At 34.6% G+C, this 15,268-nt stretch overlaps 2 protein-coding genes across 2 annotated transcripts; both read left to right on the forward strand.

Annotated features, from left to right (window-relative positions):
• The first annotated feature begins 1,077 nt into the window (after positions 1 to 1,077).
• LOC120629366 lies at positions 1,078 to 6,816 on the forward strand. Its single transcript, XM_039898295.1, has 5 exons — positions 1,078 to 1,246; positions 1,360 to 1,524; positions 1,876 to 2,023; positions 3,593 to 5,664; positions 6,538 to 6,816. Exons 1-5 carry the CDS (start codon positions 1,224 to 1,226, stop codon positions 6,689 to 6,691), a joined length of 2,562 nt encoding a protein of 853 aa, XP_039754229.1. The 5' UTR covers positions 1,078 to 1,223; the 3' UTR covers positions 6,692 to 6,816.
• Positions 6,817 to 8,002: 1,186 nt separating this feature from the next.
• Positions 8,003 to 8,869, forward strand: LOC120629446 (chromosome partition protein Smc-like). The gene has a single exon (XM_039898388.1). The coding sequence runs from the start codon at positions 8,003 to 8,005 to the stop codon at positions 8,867 to 8,869; it is 867 nt and encodes a 288-aa protein (XP_039754322.1).
• Positions 8,870 to 15,268: the final 6,399 nt, after the last annotated feature.

A 15,268-nucleotide genomic window follows, 5' to 3' on the forward strand; every position in this document is an offset into this window, starting at 1 on the left:
TGCAATTTATTTCTACGGAATGAGGTGCGGTCAGAGAACGGGGAAGGAGGTATCAACGCAAACAACTCTTTAAAACACTCTCCATTATAGAGTCGATAGAACACACAAAGGGAGCTAACGCCTCTTCGGTGCCCCAGGGACTTCAAACTACAAGTCAATTTGGGATTGTCAACAAGTCGAACTGCGCGCTTTTGTATCCGATCAAATGGAAGGAGTTGGTAAAGAGGTGCCCCAGCCCAAAGATGTGAGCAGTACTCCATGTGAGGTCTTACTTGCGCTTTATAGAGCTGGAGTCTATGCTTTGACGCAAAGGAACGTTTTGCTCTGTCGAGCACAACAAGCTTTTCTCTTGTCCTCAGACTGGAAAAAAAATTAAGCGTTGCCGATACTCTGTTAAAGATTAGAGAAGTATTGCAATCATATCAGCAGAAAGGCCTTAACGTTGTGTTAGGATGGGTTCCAGGTCATTCGGGCATCAATGAGACAGCTGACGCCTGGGCTAAACTTGCAGCGGAATTCTATGACCTATTTTAAAAATCACCCCCAAGACCTTTGCTGCTTAGCAAAAGCAGACTTGGGGAAATTTTGGAACTCGGTTAAACGCAATCAGTATAATTCAATCCAGCCTAATATCCCCCAAAAACCTTGGTTCTTTATTCATAAAAAATCTGTTCGCTGGGTAACATCATCTATCAGTCGCATGGACGCGTTTGCACATTTGGCAAAAATAAGAGTTCTAGAACATTCTCTGAGTGAATGTGGCCTGACAAAGGATCAGTCTCACAAATCCTTTTTTCCTGCCCAAAATTGCTCATTAATCTATATTATATACTCCCTTCTAAAATACCTCTCTAGTTCGTGCTTTTTCAAAGGTTCTTAACACTGACAAAGTACATTGTGCTATTATGGCACTACGAAAAGTTATAAATTAAAAGAAGCAGAAGAAGAAGTTCAAATAAGACATGATTAATAAATACTGAAGAAATGGCTGTACGGTGATATACCTTTGCCTGGTCCCTATGGGAAAGAATAAAGTAAAAAATTTACATTGACATCCACGAGTATTATACACTGGAAGTATGGACTGGAAGTTATTCCTATGAGTGAACATTAGAATATTATCTTCATTGGAATATTGTTTTATTAAGCATTAAATAATGTTAAAATGTTGCAGATAAATGAGTGTGTGAATTAAGTGGAACGTGTCACCAGTAAGCACAGAAATGAATAAGCACAGGATTCTGTCGTAAGTTATAGAAATATGTACAACTCCTTTAGTTACAAATTTTACTGTATATACAATATCATCGTAACCTATTTCTATTATTATTTAATATTCTTAATTCTAATTATTCAAAGGGGTTACGATATTGTTGCTAAAGGAGCTACCAAGGTAGAGGCTACTCTTCCAGAGTTAGGCATAAAAGAGGTGTTTCCAAATAAGACATGGTTGGAAAATAAACAGATACAAGCTGCGATTGCGGCGAGAAGACATCTTATTCAAGTCGAACGCATTGACAAAAGGTAATGATAATAATACTGCTATACTCTTAAATACTACTGAATATAATATATATTACATTTATAAAGAAAGTCTTTAAATAAATGACTTTGGAATTTAATCTCAAATCACATTGACCCAAGTATATGCAGGCTTGATTGGAGATTATATGTGGAGATTTGCATTGCATCATATACCAATTAATTAATTTTGAACAGAAGTGCTAAGGATTATGGAAAATATTTAACTTTTATCTAATATTTTATGCTGATATATCTTCATTATTATTTATAATTGAACGTGCCTAACCACTGAACCAATGAAAATTTGCATCTAGCAAAAATCATATTTGTATTTGGCATATTTTTTTCTAGTGGAGTATTGAATCATGCTGAGTGGAGAGAAGAGCTACAGCTGGCAGAGGTGACACAGAATGTGGGAAGTTACTGGCAATACTTGGGGCACAATGTAGGGAAAACATTGTATCTTAAACCTGAGGAAGCTCTGTTTTTGTTGGAAACTGTAAGTGATATTTTGTTTGGGCTATATGAAGAAGGATATTTTTTGCTTATTTCAGCAAAGCACTTTAGTTGCAATGCTTTGTTCCGGTCTGAAGGGCATTGTTGCCAGTGTAATAATAGGCACATAAGGCTTAACACCTACCCCTCCGATTGATGAAACAGGGTGGCACGTTGTAGAATGTGTTCCTGGCATGCCATGCATAGTGTTGCTCTTTTAATAGGTGATAGTTTTCCACTTATCATATGCGAGGCCATATGCTTGGTCTATTAATTATCACAATAAAAAATTAAATTAGTGATAGATATATCATATCTTTGAACACATGTACACATACAAATTGGTCTGAAGGGTAAAGTTTCCTTATTTCGTCACAGTTTTAAATAACGTTCTGTGTTTTGAGCAATCTTAAAATACGTTTAAATTCTGCTTATTGTTTTCATTATTTAACTAATAGTTAGAGCTTCACGATTCACCTGCTGGTAAGACATAAAATAGTCTAAGATGTGAGCTAACCTGTTAGGGGTATGGTTATATTAAATCCATAACACCTTAACCTGTCGCTACGCAAAACGATAAAACGCTTGGCGTCACAGCTGTGTCCTACCGACAAACTAAGCCACAGCCAAAGCCAAACAAAGCCAAGTGATCTCCTTGGAAATTGTTTTAGTTGGATTGAAATAAATCCAGCCAATAATTTGAAATTGTTTTACTTTATAGTCTTACCCAGGGAGAAAGCGTGGGATAAGCTTGTTACAAACAAAATACTTCAAAGCCATTTAGATTCATTGTCAAGTTTACTGCTAAGCAATATTTCAAACAAGTGGCCATTCTAGAAATCTATATCTTAAGAGGTAAGTATAGTGGGGAGTCCACCAATCCACACTGGTCCAGCGTGGTGGATACATAAGACGTTCTTTCTCAATAATTTTTAATTGCTTATTTTTATATAATAAAACAGGATAATAACAAATCGGTCTAAGCAACATTTGTCACCATCACACTCTACATGGGAAATCAGGCTCAGCGCAATGGCAATAGTTTTTTAAAATACCTATTCATCCATTCATAAGTTTTATCAGTGCATGTACAGTTGAAATATTCAATTTTAAAAGAAAACTTTTTCAATAACATATACTGGAACAAAGTACAACAACCTGTATGCACGCGGGCCGCATGCATGCAGTCGAGGCCGGTTATGCACTTCGGGCGCGTTCAATAGGTATGGCGAGCGCACGAACGTTTACTTAGTTCCTCGCCTTATTAATGAATTACCCACTGATGTACGAGACAATATTAATCCTCGTAATATTAAGAAAAAACTGAAGTCCTTCTTTTTAAGTAACTTATGATCATTTTTATACACAACATGGTAAACTGGCAATAATGTTCTGTAGTTAACGTACCTAGACTTAATTCTCTGTTAGCATATATTACAAACCTGGGTGGTTTTCTGATAATAAGTATTTTTTTGGAAACTTTATGTAAATAAATAATAATAATCCCTATTTATAGCATGGCACAAATTATGTGACTCATTATATTTAATATTTATTTATATGTTACTTTCAGGGCAGTCTTTTTCTTAAGTATAATGATGTCAAAGTATCACTACAGCAGGCTTATTCTCTATTATTGCGAGACAGAATCACACTTCTGCAATACAAGGTATATGCATCTCTAAGCCGTGTAGGATACCGTGTTTACAGGCACAGTACACCTAAGACAAATAGTAAGCAAAACGTTAATAGCCAAAGAGAAGAAAATGTAATTCAAACATCAAGAAGTAAAGAAGTTGATACGAAAACTTCGGACATTGCAAGTATTGAAGATAACAAACAAAATATCGGTATCGTTGTTGAGAACCCTACTAAAGCCTTGACAGAAGACGTTTCACAAATTAAAAGAGAAAATGAAGATTCAATCAATAAAATTAAAACATTGCAAGAAGAATATAGACAATGCAGTAATCATATAAAACACAAAAAAGTATGTAGACTTATAAAATTGCAAAAATTAAAAAATCGGCTGCTAAAGCCATGCAACACTGAGATTTTACATAAATATTTCGACAATTTACCAGATCTTTTAGAAAAGAATTTTGTCAGTGTTAAAGCACCAGACAAAAATTTAATACCAAACCAAATTAATTTAATCCAACCAGTTTACAATGTTAATCTCAATAGTATACAAAATATAGAAAGAAGTGCCAGACCTACATCAACTGAAACAAATATTTATAGTATTAGTGACGAAGTCAATGGTAGCCATATTAGAAGGTTAAGAAACACAGGCAATAAAGCTGAATCTAATATGACACCTTTACCTACTAATACAGGTTTAGCAACACAACAAAACCCACAATATAGACCCTCTCCGTATTGGAGACCAAATATGCCATTTAACTATTATAACTTCAACATGCTATTCCAAAGACCGGTTCCACCTGGTTGGTCCCAGTTGGACCAGTTTGGTCCCAATGTAAGCTTCCACCCTAGAAGTCAACCAGAGTTTTGGCGACCAAACTTTTGTAATAATTATAGAAACCTGATTAGAAAATCGGTAAGAAAAGATGCCAAAAAGCAACATTTAGATGGAATATTAAAACTAGCTGCTAGATTAAAACAACTGATGCTAAACGGGAATACTCAAGAAGAAAACATTTTATCTCTACAAAGGCTTATACAAACGTACAATATTAGGTATAAGACTAAAGTGCGACTCAGTGCGACATTTGAGATTGTTATTGATGAGACTATATTAGATACGATAACACTAGACGACGACGATGAAGGACCTAGTCCTAAAAGGCATAAACCTAATCCTGCATTTGAAAAAAGTCTGAAGAATTTAAAAGCATTTGCTTTGAAACTGAAAGAGATAGAATATAAAGACAAATCTTCAGGACAGTATAGAAGAGCTTTCTTTAAACTTCTCAAAATATTCAATAAATCATATAAAAAAGATTATTATATGAGTGAAGATTATGAACTTAAACGTCCTGATCAAATTGATCTTGATAGTTCAGAATCAGATTTAGAATGTTATATAAATGATACTCCAATAGTTAGTGGCAAAAAGTTAAAAAATCCATTTAATATACTAAAACGATTATCTGAAACGCAAAACTCGCCACAAACTGAAGTACCTCCAAACAGTAACACTCATTTAAAAGCAGGAACTAGTAAAAAGTACAGTGAAGTAACTCTAAAAACTTTTACTAAAGCTTGGTTACCAAGAGAAGATGATTTTGGAAGAGCAGATATTATAAGCAATGATCCTTGCAGTAATGTAGTGACGGATATAAGAAGGGAAGAGATTCTGTATGATTTTATGAAGATACAGACATGTAAATACGATAATTGGTTAGACCTTAAAAAGTCTTTCTTTAGCGGCATTCAAGCAGCGATTGCAGAATTTCAAGATGACCTGCCAACTAGAGCAAAAATGAAAATTGATTCCATCGTGGCTCCTGAAGCCTCCAATGTAGATAGTGTATTCAGTAGATTAAATCAAATAAAAAGTCTTCAGAGAGTAACGGAGGAATGCAATCTGGCCTTAGATTTCGATGTTTACAATAGAGATGTGCAAAATTTTAAGAAATCGAATCGACCTACGCCACATTTCCGCATAATATGCCTCGAGTAAGTAATTTTTCGTTGCTTATGATTTTTGGTAAACAAGTATTAAATTTCCAAAGAGTTAAGAAACATTTATATACTTTTAGGAACCAGAGGTAAAATCTTAATAAAAAAAAACCAATCGTGACTACACACACATATATTTTCAATAGAAATTATTGCAAGAGTTTACACAGAACTAATAAAACACTCAACTTATTTAGAGAGTTTGAGAAATTCAATTGATAAATCTAATTTACAACAAAAACAAAATGAGCAGGTTGACTTTCCAAACGGACAGGGGTTCCCCTTAAACTAGTTGACGGTACCCGAAGATTCTGTCAAATGAAGCACGCACCGCCTTTTATAGTCTCTAACACCACCACTACGCGTTGTCCCCTCCACGATGACGTTTTGTGACTATTTCTCCAACAATACAATATCTGTTGCTTGTGTTTTGGGTCACCCCCGTGCCTCACAGAGTACGTTAAGGTGTCTGTCTTTCACCCGTTCTCTTTTCTGTCATGTCGGATTTCCCGCCCCATCGGGCAATGATAGTGAGGGAATAAGGAGTGCACTATTATTTACCCCAAGTAGCTCTCAGAAAAAATTCTCTGGAGATTTACCAACGTGGCCGAAATCGTTCAGGGAAACTTTGTTTTATTATTATTATACAATACGGTTGAACAGTGCCATAGCCTAGCGGCTAGGAGGTCGGTGTCACTTTCGGGGAGGCCGAGTTCGAATCCCGGCACCCGGCACGTTTCTCTCACCTTTCTAAGTTATGTGCGCTTTAAGCAATTATATACAACCTGCTTTAACGGCGTAGGAAGGCTGTATACCGATGATGACGATATAATCCGGAACTATCGAATAACACAGAATATTATTTTTCAGTGAATCAAAAAACATGCCATCCGGAGAAGAAATTGCAGCCCTGCATTCTAAATACTCTGATCAAGTGGCCATAGTGTTTGCGGTCGTCGGAATTGACTCCATTTCTTACGTTCAAATTTATCCAACCGATTTACCGGATCAAATATCTACTTAAATTAAGTAAAGAGGAATACTTTTCAGTGGGGAAAATGCGTTGCGATCTTATGACGTCATGTTTTCCTGCGTCTACCTCTCAAGAATTTGCTATGATCCTTACTTAATATTATAAATTCGAAAGTGTTTGTTTGTTTGCCCTTCCTTTACGCCCTAAACAAGCAAACAATCCACATGCTTTTTGGCATAGATCTAGTTGAAAAACATAGGCTATTTATACAAGCAAAACTAACGGTTCCCATGGGATTTGTATAGAACCTGAATAAACGAGGATAAAGAACGCGGGCTAGTCTCCAATATATTCCTCCGAGTCTAGCAATAAAACTTTATTTGTAATAAGTTATACACAATAATAACGGGTGTAATTACACATACAGATTATATTAATTTCACTTACTGTAATGTAAACAAACGTATTATTTTTACGGCCGATAGGCGCTGTAGGCAGTAACCTGTTTTCTGAGTCCAAGGCCTTGGGCTCGATTCCCACAATCGGAAAATGTTGGAATGTTTTTCAGTGTCGTGTGTTTATCTGTATATTTTAAGTATACAATATATATATATAGTAAACATAAAACAAGCTATGCTTACTTTTTTTCATCGATTACCTAATACCTAGTCCTTTATACTATAATAAGGCTTATCTATTAGCTTACGTTAAATACAAACTTTGAACTTTTTAAGGGACATCTTAGAGATGTCATTGGGTAGTTTATTGTAAAATTGTATGCAATTTGCTTTAAACGAATTATTAATTTTATGTTGGTATGTAATCTAGTATATTGTTTCTTCTCATTTCTAATGTTCAAATTATTGCAATAATGACAATTATTCTGTTAGACATAAATCTCTTAAATAAATTGGCAGGTCTAAAAGAAGTGTTGTCCCGTTCACAATGTTTTCTCTGGAAGAGGAAACTCCTCTTTAATATATGCGATCTGCAGTAACTCTAAGCAATATTTAAAAAAAAAAAAATTGTGACGGAAATCGTCCGGGGAAGCACTACCGCCATGGTTCAATCAGCCGCCAATCAGCATTGTTCTGCCGCCAAGCAGCATTGTTTTGCCGCTAAGCAGCATTGCTGTGATCCGGTCTAATAAATATAAATATTTATGCGGTTGTCTGTACAGGCACATGAGGCCAGTGGCGTGCACTTCATACATGCACAAAAGCACTGCATACCCTAAAATTGATATATAACTCGTATAGCAGGTGGAATTTTGCCGTTCTATGCAATTTTCCTGCTGTATGCATACCCTGGTAAGAAACCAAGTGCACGCCACTGCATGAGGCACACCTACGCCTCGGGTTGATGGACATCGGACACTGGGCAGCAACTTTTTATGAGTGTCCCTTGCATGCCCTGCGAAGAGTTGTTCTATTTATAGGCAATGATTTACCAATACCTGATAACGAAGAAGATGAAGAGGACACAGATGGTGAACTTCCAGGAAGCTCCCAATCTATTGACACCCGAAAATTGGTCCAGGATATCAGCCGAGAGCTTAAGAAAACATTTAAGGAAGAAATAGGCAACCTGGAGGCATCCCTGGACTTTTTAAGCGACCAAATTTCCAGTATGGAGCAGACATTAAAACTGCAGGATAGTGCAATCAAGAACCTGGAGCATAAGAATGATGATCTTCGTAACAAAAACAAAAACTTGGAGCTACGTGTGAACGTTCTGGAACAAGGTTTAAAAGCATTCGAACAAAAATCCCTATCGATGGCGGTCGAAATCGCTGGTATACCTGAAATGTCCTCAAAAGATGTAGACAAATTGGTGAGAACTATGGCCTTGAAATTAAGCGTGCCTGAGGAAGAGTTTCAATCAGCTCAGCGGCTACCAGGCTCTAAGAATAAGCCCGGCCCCATCCTGGTAAATATGAAATCGAAAATAGCCCGCAATCAATTAATGGAAGCTAGTAAGGATAAAAACCTCACAGTAGGAATGCTGCTGCTTAATGCCCCTAAGGAGAAAGTTGACAACAGAGTGTATATAAGAGAAGCCCTAACCAAGTATGTAAAAACACTTTTGTATAATGCCAAAACTCAACTAAGAAGCTCTTTCCAGTTCATATGGTGTAAGGATGGTAAAGTGTGTGTAAGAAAATCCAGTGATAGTAAGATCCACTACATAAGGTCTGACCAGGATATAAGGCAACTGCTAGCCATTTAAGATTATCCGTTCATATTTAATATACTCTATTAATTTATCAGTAGTTATTTGCAAGTTATATTTACTAGATACTTAAACATTAGATTTACTAAGTCCTACTAATAGATAATGGATGCACAAGTACACGAAATGTTCGATTGTCATTCCACAAAAACTTTTTTTCAACAATTACCAGCCAGTAATCATCTAGCTTTGTCTTGTTTGCACATTAATATTAGGTCTATAAAAAAACATTTCACAAAATTACTCCAAGTTATTCATAGTTGCCCGTTTCCCTTAGACGTAATTGCACTAACAGAAGTAGGTATTACGTACAGTATTGAACAGTTGTTTAATATACCTGGGTATAATATGTTTTCACAATTACGAAATAACAAGCGAGGAGGTGGTATTATATTGTACGTTAAGAACTATATGAAGTTCACTATTTGTGATGATATATGTAAAACCTTTGAATGCGTATGTGGAAATATTAAAATAAACTCCCAAGATGCTATTGTATGTGCCATATATAGACCACCATCAACAAATAAAAACATCTTTGTTAAGGAACTGGGTAAACATATCTCTAAATTTGATTCTAAGCAAAATTTTGTTTTAATCGGTGACACCAACATAGATTTAAAATCTTTTTCATCCTGTAAAAATTTTTATCTTGAGACACTAAGTGAACACGGATTGATGTGCGCAATTACGGATTATACGAGAATAGAACAAAGACTAAACATTATTACTAAATCATGCATTGATCACATATTTGTGCGCTCCCCAACGTTGCATCCGTACTCGGCTGTGTTGGACACAGTACTAGCCGATCATCGTGCGGTAATCCTGAGCTGCATCGGTGGCGGAGCGCTTGCGAGCATACAGGGTGTTACTAAACCAATCATTAATTATGATGTACTTACCGAGGAGTTAAGGAAGGTTAAATGGTTTCAAACAAAACAAATGCAGTGCCCACGCGAAATATATAACTTCATAAATAATTCAGTTAATGATGCTAATAATGCTGCTGCCACCGATAAAACACGTAAGTACAATCATCGCTATGCCATTAGACTCCCTTGGATTGATAAAAATATTATTCGACTGTGCCAAAAACGAGACAAATTGTTTAAATCTTGGAAGAATAACTTGAATGATCCTGTGATAAGACTTGAATATAATAAAATACGTAACAGACTACATAAAATTATAGAGTATAAACGAAATACATATTACTTTAAACTGATAAGTGATAACTTTAGAAACACAAGAAAAATATACCAAATTGTTAATCAGATGTTAGGGCGTAAAAAATTATCGATTGATGAAGCAATACTTAAGGCGTTTAGTGCACAAGGGCTTGCCAGTGCAACTATTGCTCAACATTTCGCTGAAAAATTTAATAATGCGGTGAAAGCCATTATACCAAAGTGTAACAATAAACTCATAAATGCTAAAAGATCTGATATAGGAATTGACTCTAGTATTCGTTTTCAAAAGGTAACTAGTTACGAAGTTCATAAGATTATTAAAAAGTTAAACATTAACAAAGCGCCTGGACTCGATGGCATAAAAGTATCAGATATTAAAATTGTGGGGAAAGACGTATCGGTAGCAATAGCTCACTTAATTAACCAAAGCGTGAAAACGGGAATTTATCCCAACGAATTAAAAGTTGGTTGTGTTAGGCCGGTTTATAAAAAGGGATCAAGAAGTAACTTTTGCAATTATCGTCCAATTACACTACTATCTTGTATTGATAAGATTGTAGAAAAATGTCTTAGTGACCAAATACATAGTTTCTATAAAAAACAGAACGTGATGTACCCAAATCAGTTTGGATTTCAAGCTGGTAAAGGTACATCCGATCTTTTGTCAAAATTTACAAATGCAGTCAACGATTATCTTAATAACAAACATCACGTGTTGGCTCTATTTATTGACTTTTCGCGTGCTTTTGATACTTTGGAGCATAAACAACTGATAGAAAGGCTTGGTAGATGTGGGGTTCGTGGACCATTATTAAAATGGTGCGAGAATTATCTCTATAATAGAACGTTTACGGTTAAGATTGATACTGCATATAGTAGGCATGTAGCATCTACTGAGGGTACAGCGCAGGGCTCAGTGTTGGGCCCTCTTCACTTTCTCTCATATGTTAATGATATGCCTAACTGCATAAAGTACTCCACGGTTTACCAATTTGCGGATGATACATGCTTACTGATTGCTGATAAAGATCCTGATAATGCTCGTGACCTTCTACAGTCTGATTTTAATATGTTGAATAAGTGGTGTCACGATTCTGGTTTAGTAATCAACCCAGGTAAAACTAAATTAATACTCATAAAATCTCCGCATCTTGCAAAACTCCCAATGAACCATATTCTTGCACATGACCATAGCTGCCTACACTCGAATGACACCAGTTGTAAATGCCCCGTCATTGAAGTGGTTGAAACTGTTACATATTTAGGATTACATATAGATAGTAAATTTAATTGGAGTTATCATATTGAACACGTTTGCAATAAGCTTAGGCAATTTTTAGCTAATATAATAATTCTAAGAAATCGTATTCCCTTCAAAATAAAATTAATATTGTATAATTCTCTAGCTCAATCATATATCCAGTATGGTTTGAGCAGTTATGGCCGTACATATAACTCTTATTTAAAAGAAATATTCAAGCTGCAAAAAAGAATTTTAAAAGTTATCCTTAACAATAACCATAGTGACTATTCCGAAGCTGAACTTTTTAAACAGTGTAAAGTTTTACCAGTGCATGTACAGTTGAAATATTCAATTTTAAAAGAAAACTTTTTCAATAACATATACTGGAACAAAGTACAACATCCTGTATGCACGCGGGCCGTCAGTCGAGGCCGGTTATGCACTTCGGGCGCGTTCAATAGGTATGGCGAGCGCACGAACGTTTACCTAGTTCCTCGCCTTATTAATGAATTACCCACTGATGTACGAGACAATATTAATCCTCGTAATATTAAGAAAAAACTGAAGTCCTTCTTTTTAAGTAACTTGTGATCATTTTTGTACACAACATGGTGAACTGGCAATAATGTTCTATAGTAACGTACCTAGATTTAATTCTCTGTTAGCATATATTACAAACCTGCGTGGTTTTCTGATGCTAGCTATAAGTATTTTTTATTTTTTTTTGGAAACTTTATGTAATAATAATAATAATAATAATAATAATAATTCGCATCAAGTGGGTGACCTGCTTAGTTGGTGCGTGCTTAAAACGTTCATATTCACTGACAAGTAATTTTATACTGAGTTGAATCAGAGTTAAAATATGACACAAATCCTATCTATAGAAATTTTTACTTTTTATGCACAACCAAGTAACTCGTCTAGAGCATCACTGGTAATGAAGGTTCTATTCAGAAATTATTTGTAGACGAGTTAATAGAGGAATAAAACAAAAACAATTATCTATCGTTCGAAAAAAAAAAAAAAACGGTAGGGATGATTCTTTTTAACTTGTTTGAAGTTCATTCAAAGTGCATTTTCATTTTCCGTAAGTCTAATCTTTATATATATATTTCTTGAGTGCGTGTGTATGTCACTGAACTCCTCTTAGACGGCTGGACTGATTTGAATTTTTCGGTATTCGTTTGTGTGGCACCCTGGATGGTTTAGATTCACAAATCAGCCCGACAGATGGCGCTGGGGTCAGCTAGTGTTATATATAAACCGTGTAACATTAGTGAAAATAGTAAATAAAAGAATACAATATTATAAAATCTTTTTTATTTGTTCATATCCTTACGAACACAGTCTAAAACATAATTCTTTTAATAATATATTTTTAAAGCTTTTCTAACTGTAGGTGACACGTAAAAAGATTGCAGATTAAAACGCCTGCCAGATTCAGTACATTCTGCAACGAGATTCAATCTAGTTATCTTCATAAAAAACCTATAATTTGACAGGTTTCTTTTGTTTTTTAAAATAGCTGCTATGCAAATATGACGTCTATTTTATCTTGTTTCAATATATTTTTTTTCCTTTTTAGTTTAAGGTTTTTTTACATTAAAAAGTAACAAAAATTTAGTTTTTTTTTATTATTTTCAAATTGTCAAGATAATCATTTTTCATTTATTTTAAAACATACTTCACACTAGTAAAGTAATGAAAAGATTTTTCACATTACAAGACATTTTCGTAAAAATGAAGTGTGAATAAATACAAAAAATTATAAAATTTAAAAATTACAAATTGACAATACATTCATTTCATTATAGATTTACCTTAACGGAAACAAAACACCTTAAAAGTTGGTTTTTAATAACACTTAGGCATTTAGATTTATAAATTATTCTTTGTTAAAATTAAAAAGCAAAATGGCTTAGGCACAGAACTAAGAACATACAGAACCCTCATTCAGCTATTATTACATGTGGTTCATTGTGTCCAAAAACACGAAACGATGAAAACGCCCTGCGCACGTCTCACTTAACACACGCGGAAAGTTACTCACAAACTTTTCCCCCATTTTATGGTAAACGTATAGAACATTAGGGGTAAAATAAATACCGTCTAGTGCTAGAGCCGGCAAGAAACTCAGCAGATTGCTCTTTTTTAACCTCGTTTTACAATATATATATATATATATATATATATATTAGATAGAAAATTTATTATATATATATATATATATATATATATATATAATAAATTTTCTATCTTGTGAGAGATAAGAGCGGAGCCTGCTTCCAAGCAGCCTTGTTAAGAAATTCATCAATCGTATAGTAATCACGATTTATTAAATGTGCTTTAACAGATTGTTTAAACTTATGCATTGGAAGGTCCAAAATTACCTTGGGACACATGTCACTAACTTATGTGCATTTCGAGTAAGGCTGTTGTTTATATACACTTTTTGTTTATAAAGAGTAATTTTTTGTCTAAAAAATGTTGTGAGGCTAACGTAAGTATACCTATTTCTTGAAAAAAAATTTCACAGAGGGATTCAGGTGATTTAAGTTTATATATTGTTCAAGAAACACTTCTAAAGTGGAGTCGTTTTTTGATGCTTCAATATATACGGTCTTATATACGGTTTCTGTATGTTCTCAATTCTGTGGTTAGGGATATAGACTAAATATAACTGCCGTAAGTTTGGACCACTACCATCTTAATATGGATCGTCACTCACCAGCTAAGATTTGTTAGGTACAACTTGTAGACAAAAAAAAACCGGTAATGTTGGCTTTACGTGCCATCAGAGGCATCCATACTCATGTTATAAATGAGAAAGTGTGTTTGTTTTTACTTCACGTCCTAACTTATCAACCAGACGACTTGAATTTTGGCCAATTTTTATCCCAGAAACAAACGGTTTCCACGGCATTTGTAATAACCTTAATAAACGCGGGCTGGTTGGTACTAATTTAGGATTGTTACTGAGAAATTATGGAGGCCCTAATGTTCCATGGACCATTTACTGAGGCCTGCATAGTCCATACCAACCATATTTAAATCAAATGCAGGCAGTTGCTTGTATGTAAAGAAAAACGCCCTTTTTACGTGACACCTACAATATGTGAGTGACGGATGGCATAGTGCATATTTATAACTATCTTTAACAAAACAGATCTCTTGAGAAATCTTATTTAATATTGTCTAATTAAAAACCTATTTTTTTATTGAAAGGCAATCTGATTCGAATAAGACCTGTTTCGCACCGATCAAGTCTTATTCGACAAAGATTCATGTGCCCCAGCCGGGCTAGCACAGGCAGGAGACAAAAATTATGCCAATTATTATATGTATTATGATTTATGATATACTTACGTTAATTATACATAGTAGACATATATACAATAGTAGAAGTTTTAATCCGTTTTTGTTTGCTACAATATATGGATTTTGCTTTTTTTTTTAATTCTTAACAATGCTTAGTTAAAAAAAAAAGACAAAAACGTTTAAAAAAATATATATATATTTTTTATAACATACATAAATTATAAATATATTATTTCCACTGGTGCGCCACTCGCCAGTGATCTGAGAGTTGATTAAGATGTGGGAGAAGATACATTTTTATCTACACATTTGTCATAATTACATAGGTACATAATTGTCTCCTGCCCATATGCTAGCCGTGCAGTAATCGATAACGATATCATCCAGGATACAACCATGACACAACGCCATGGCTGCCGGTAAAAACTTTTTTGCATAGTCTTATGTAGAGCTAAAAAAAACTTTGACTTTGACCAGTCATTTGAATTAAGTAAACCAAAAATCTTTCCCTTAAAGGTTCGAATTGATACAATTTGTGGTTTAGGTATGTTATTATCTTAACCGTTTTAAATCTAACCTAGCAATCTAAACGAAATAAAGAAATATTCAGATTGTCTAGCTTGACATTTTATACCTACG

The sequence above is a fragment of the Pararge aegeria genome, chromosome 14 (genome assembly GCF_905163445.1).
Source record: "Pararge aegeria chromosome 14, ilParAegt1.1, whole genome shotgun sequence".
Lineage (NCBI taxonomy): Eukaryota > Metazoa > Arthropoda > Insecta > Lepidoptera > Nymphalidae > Pararge > Pararge aegeria.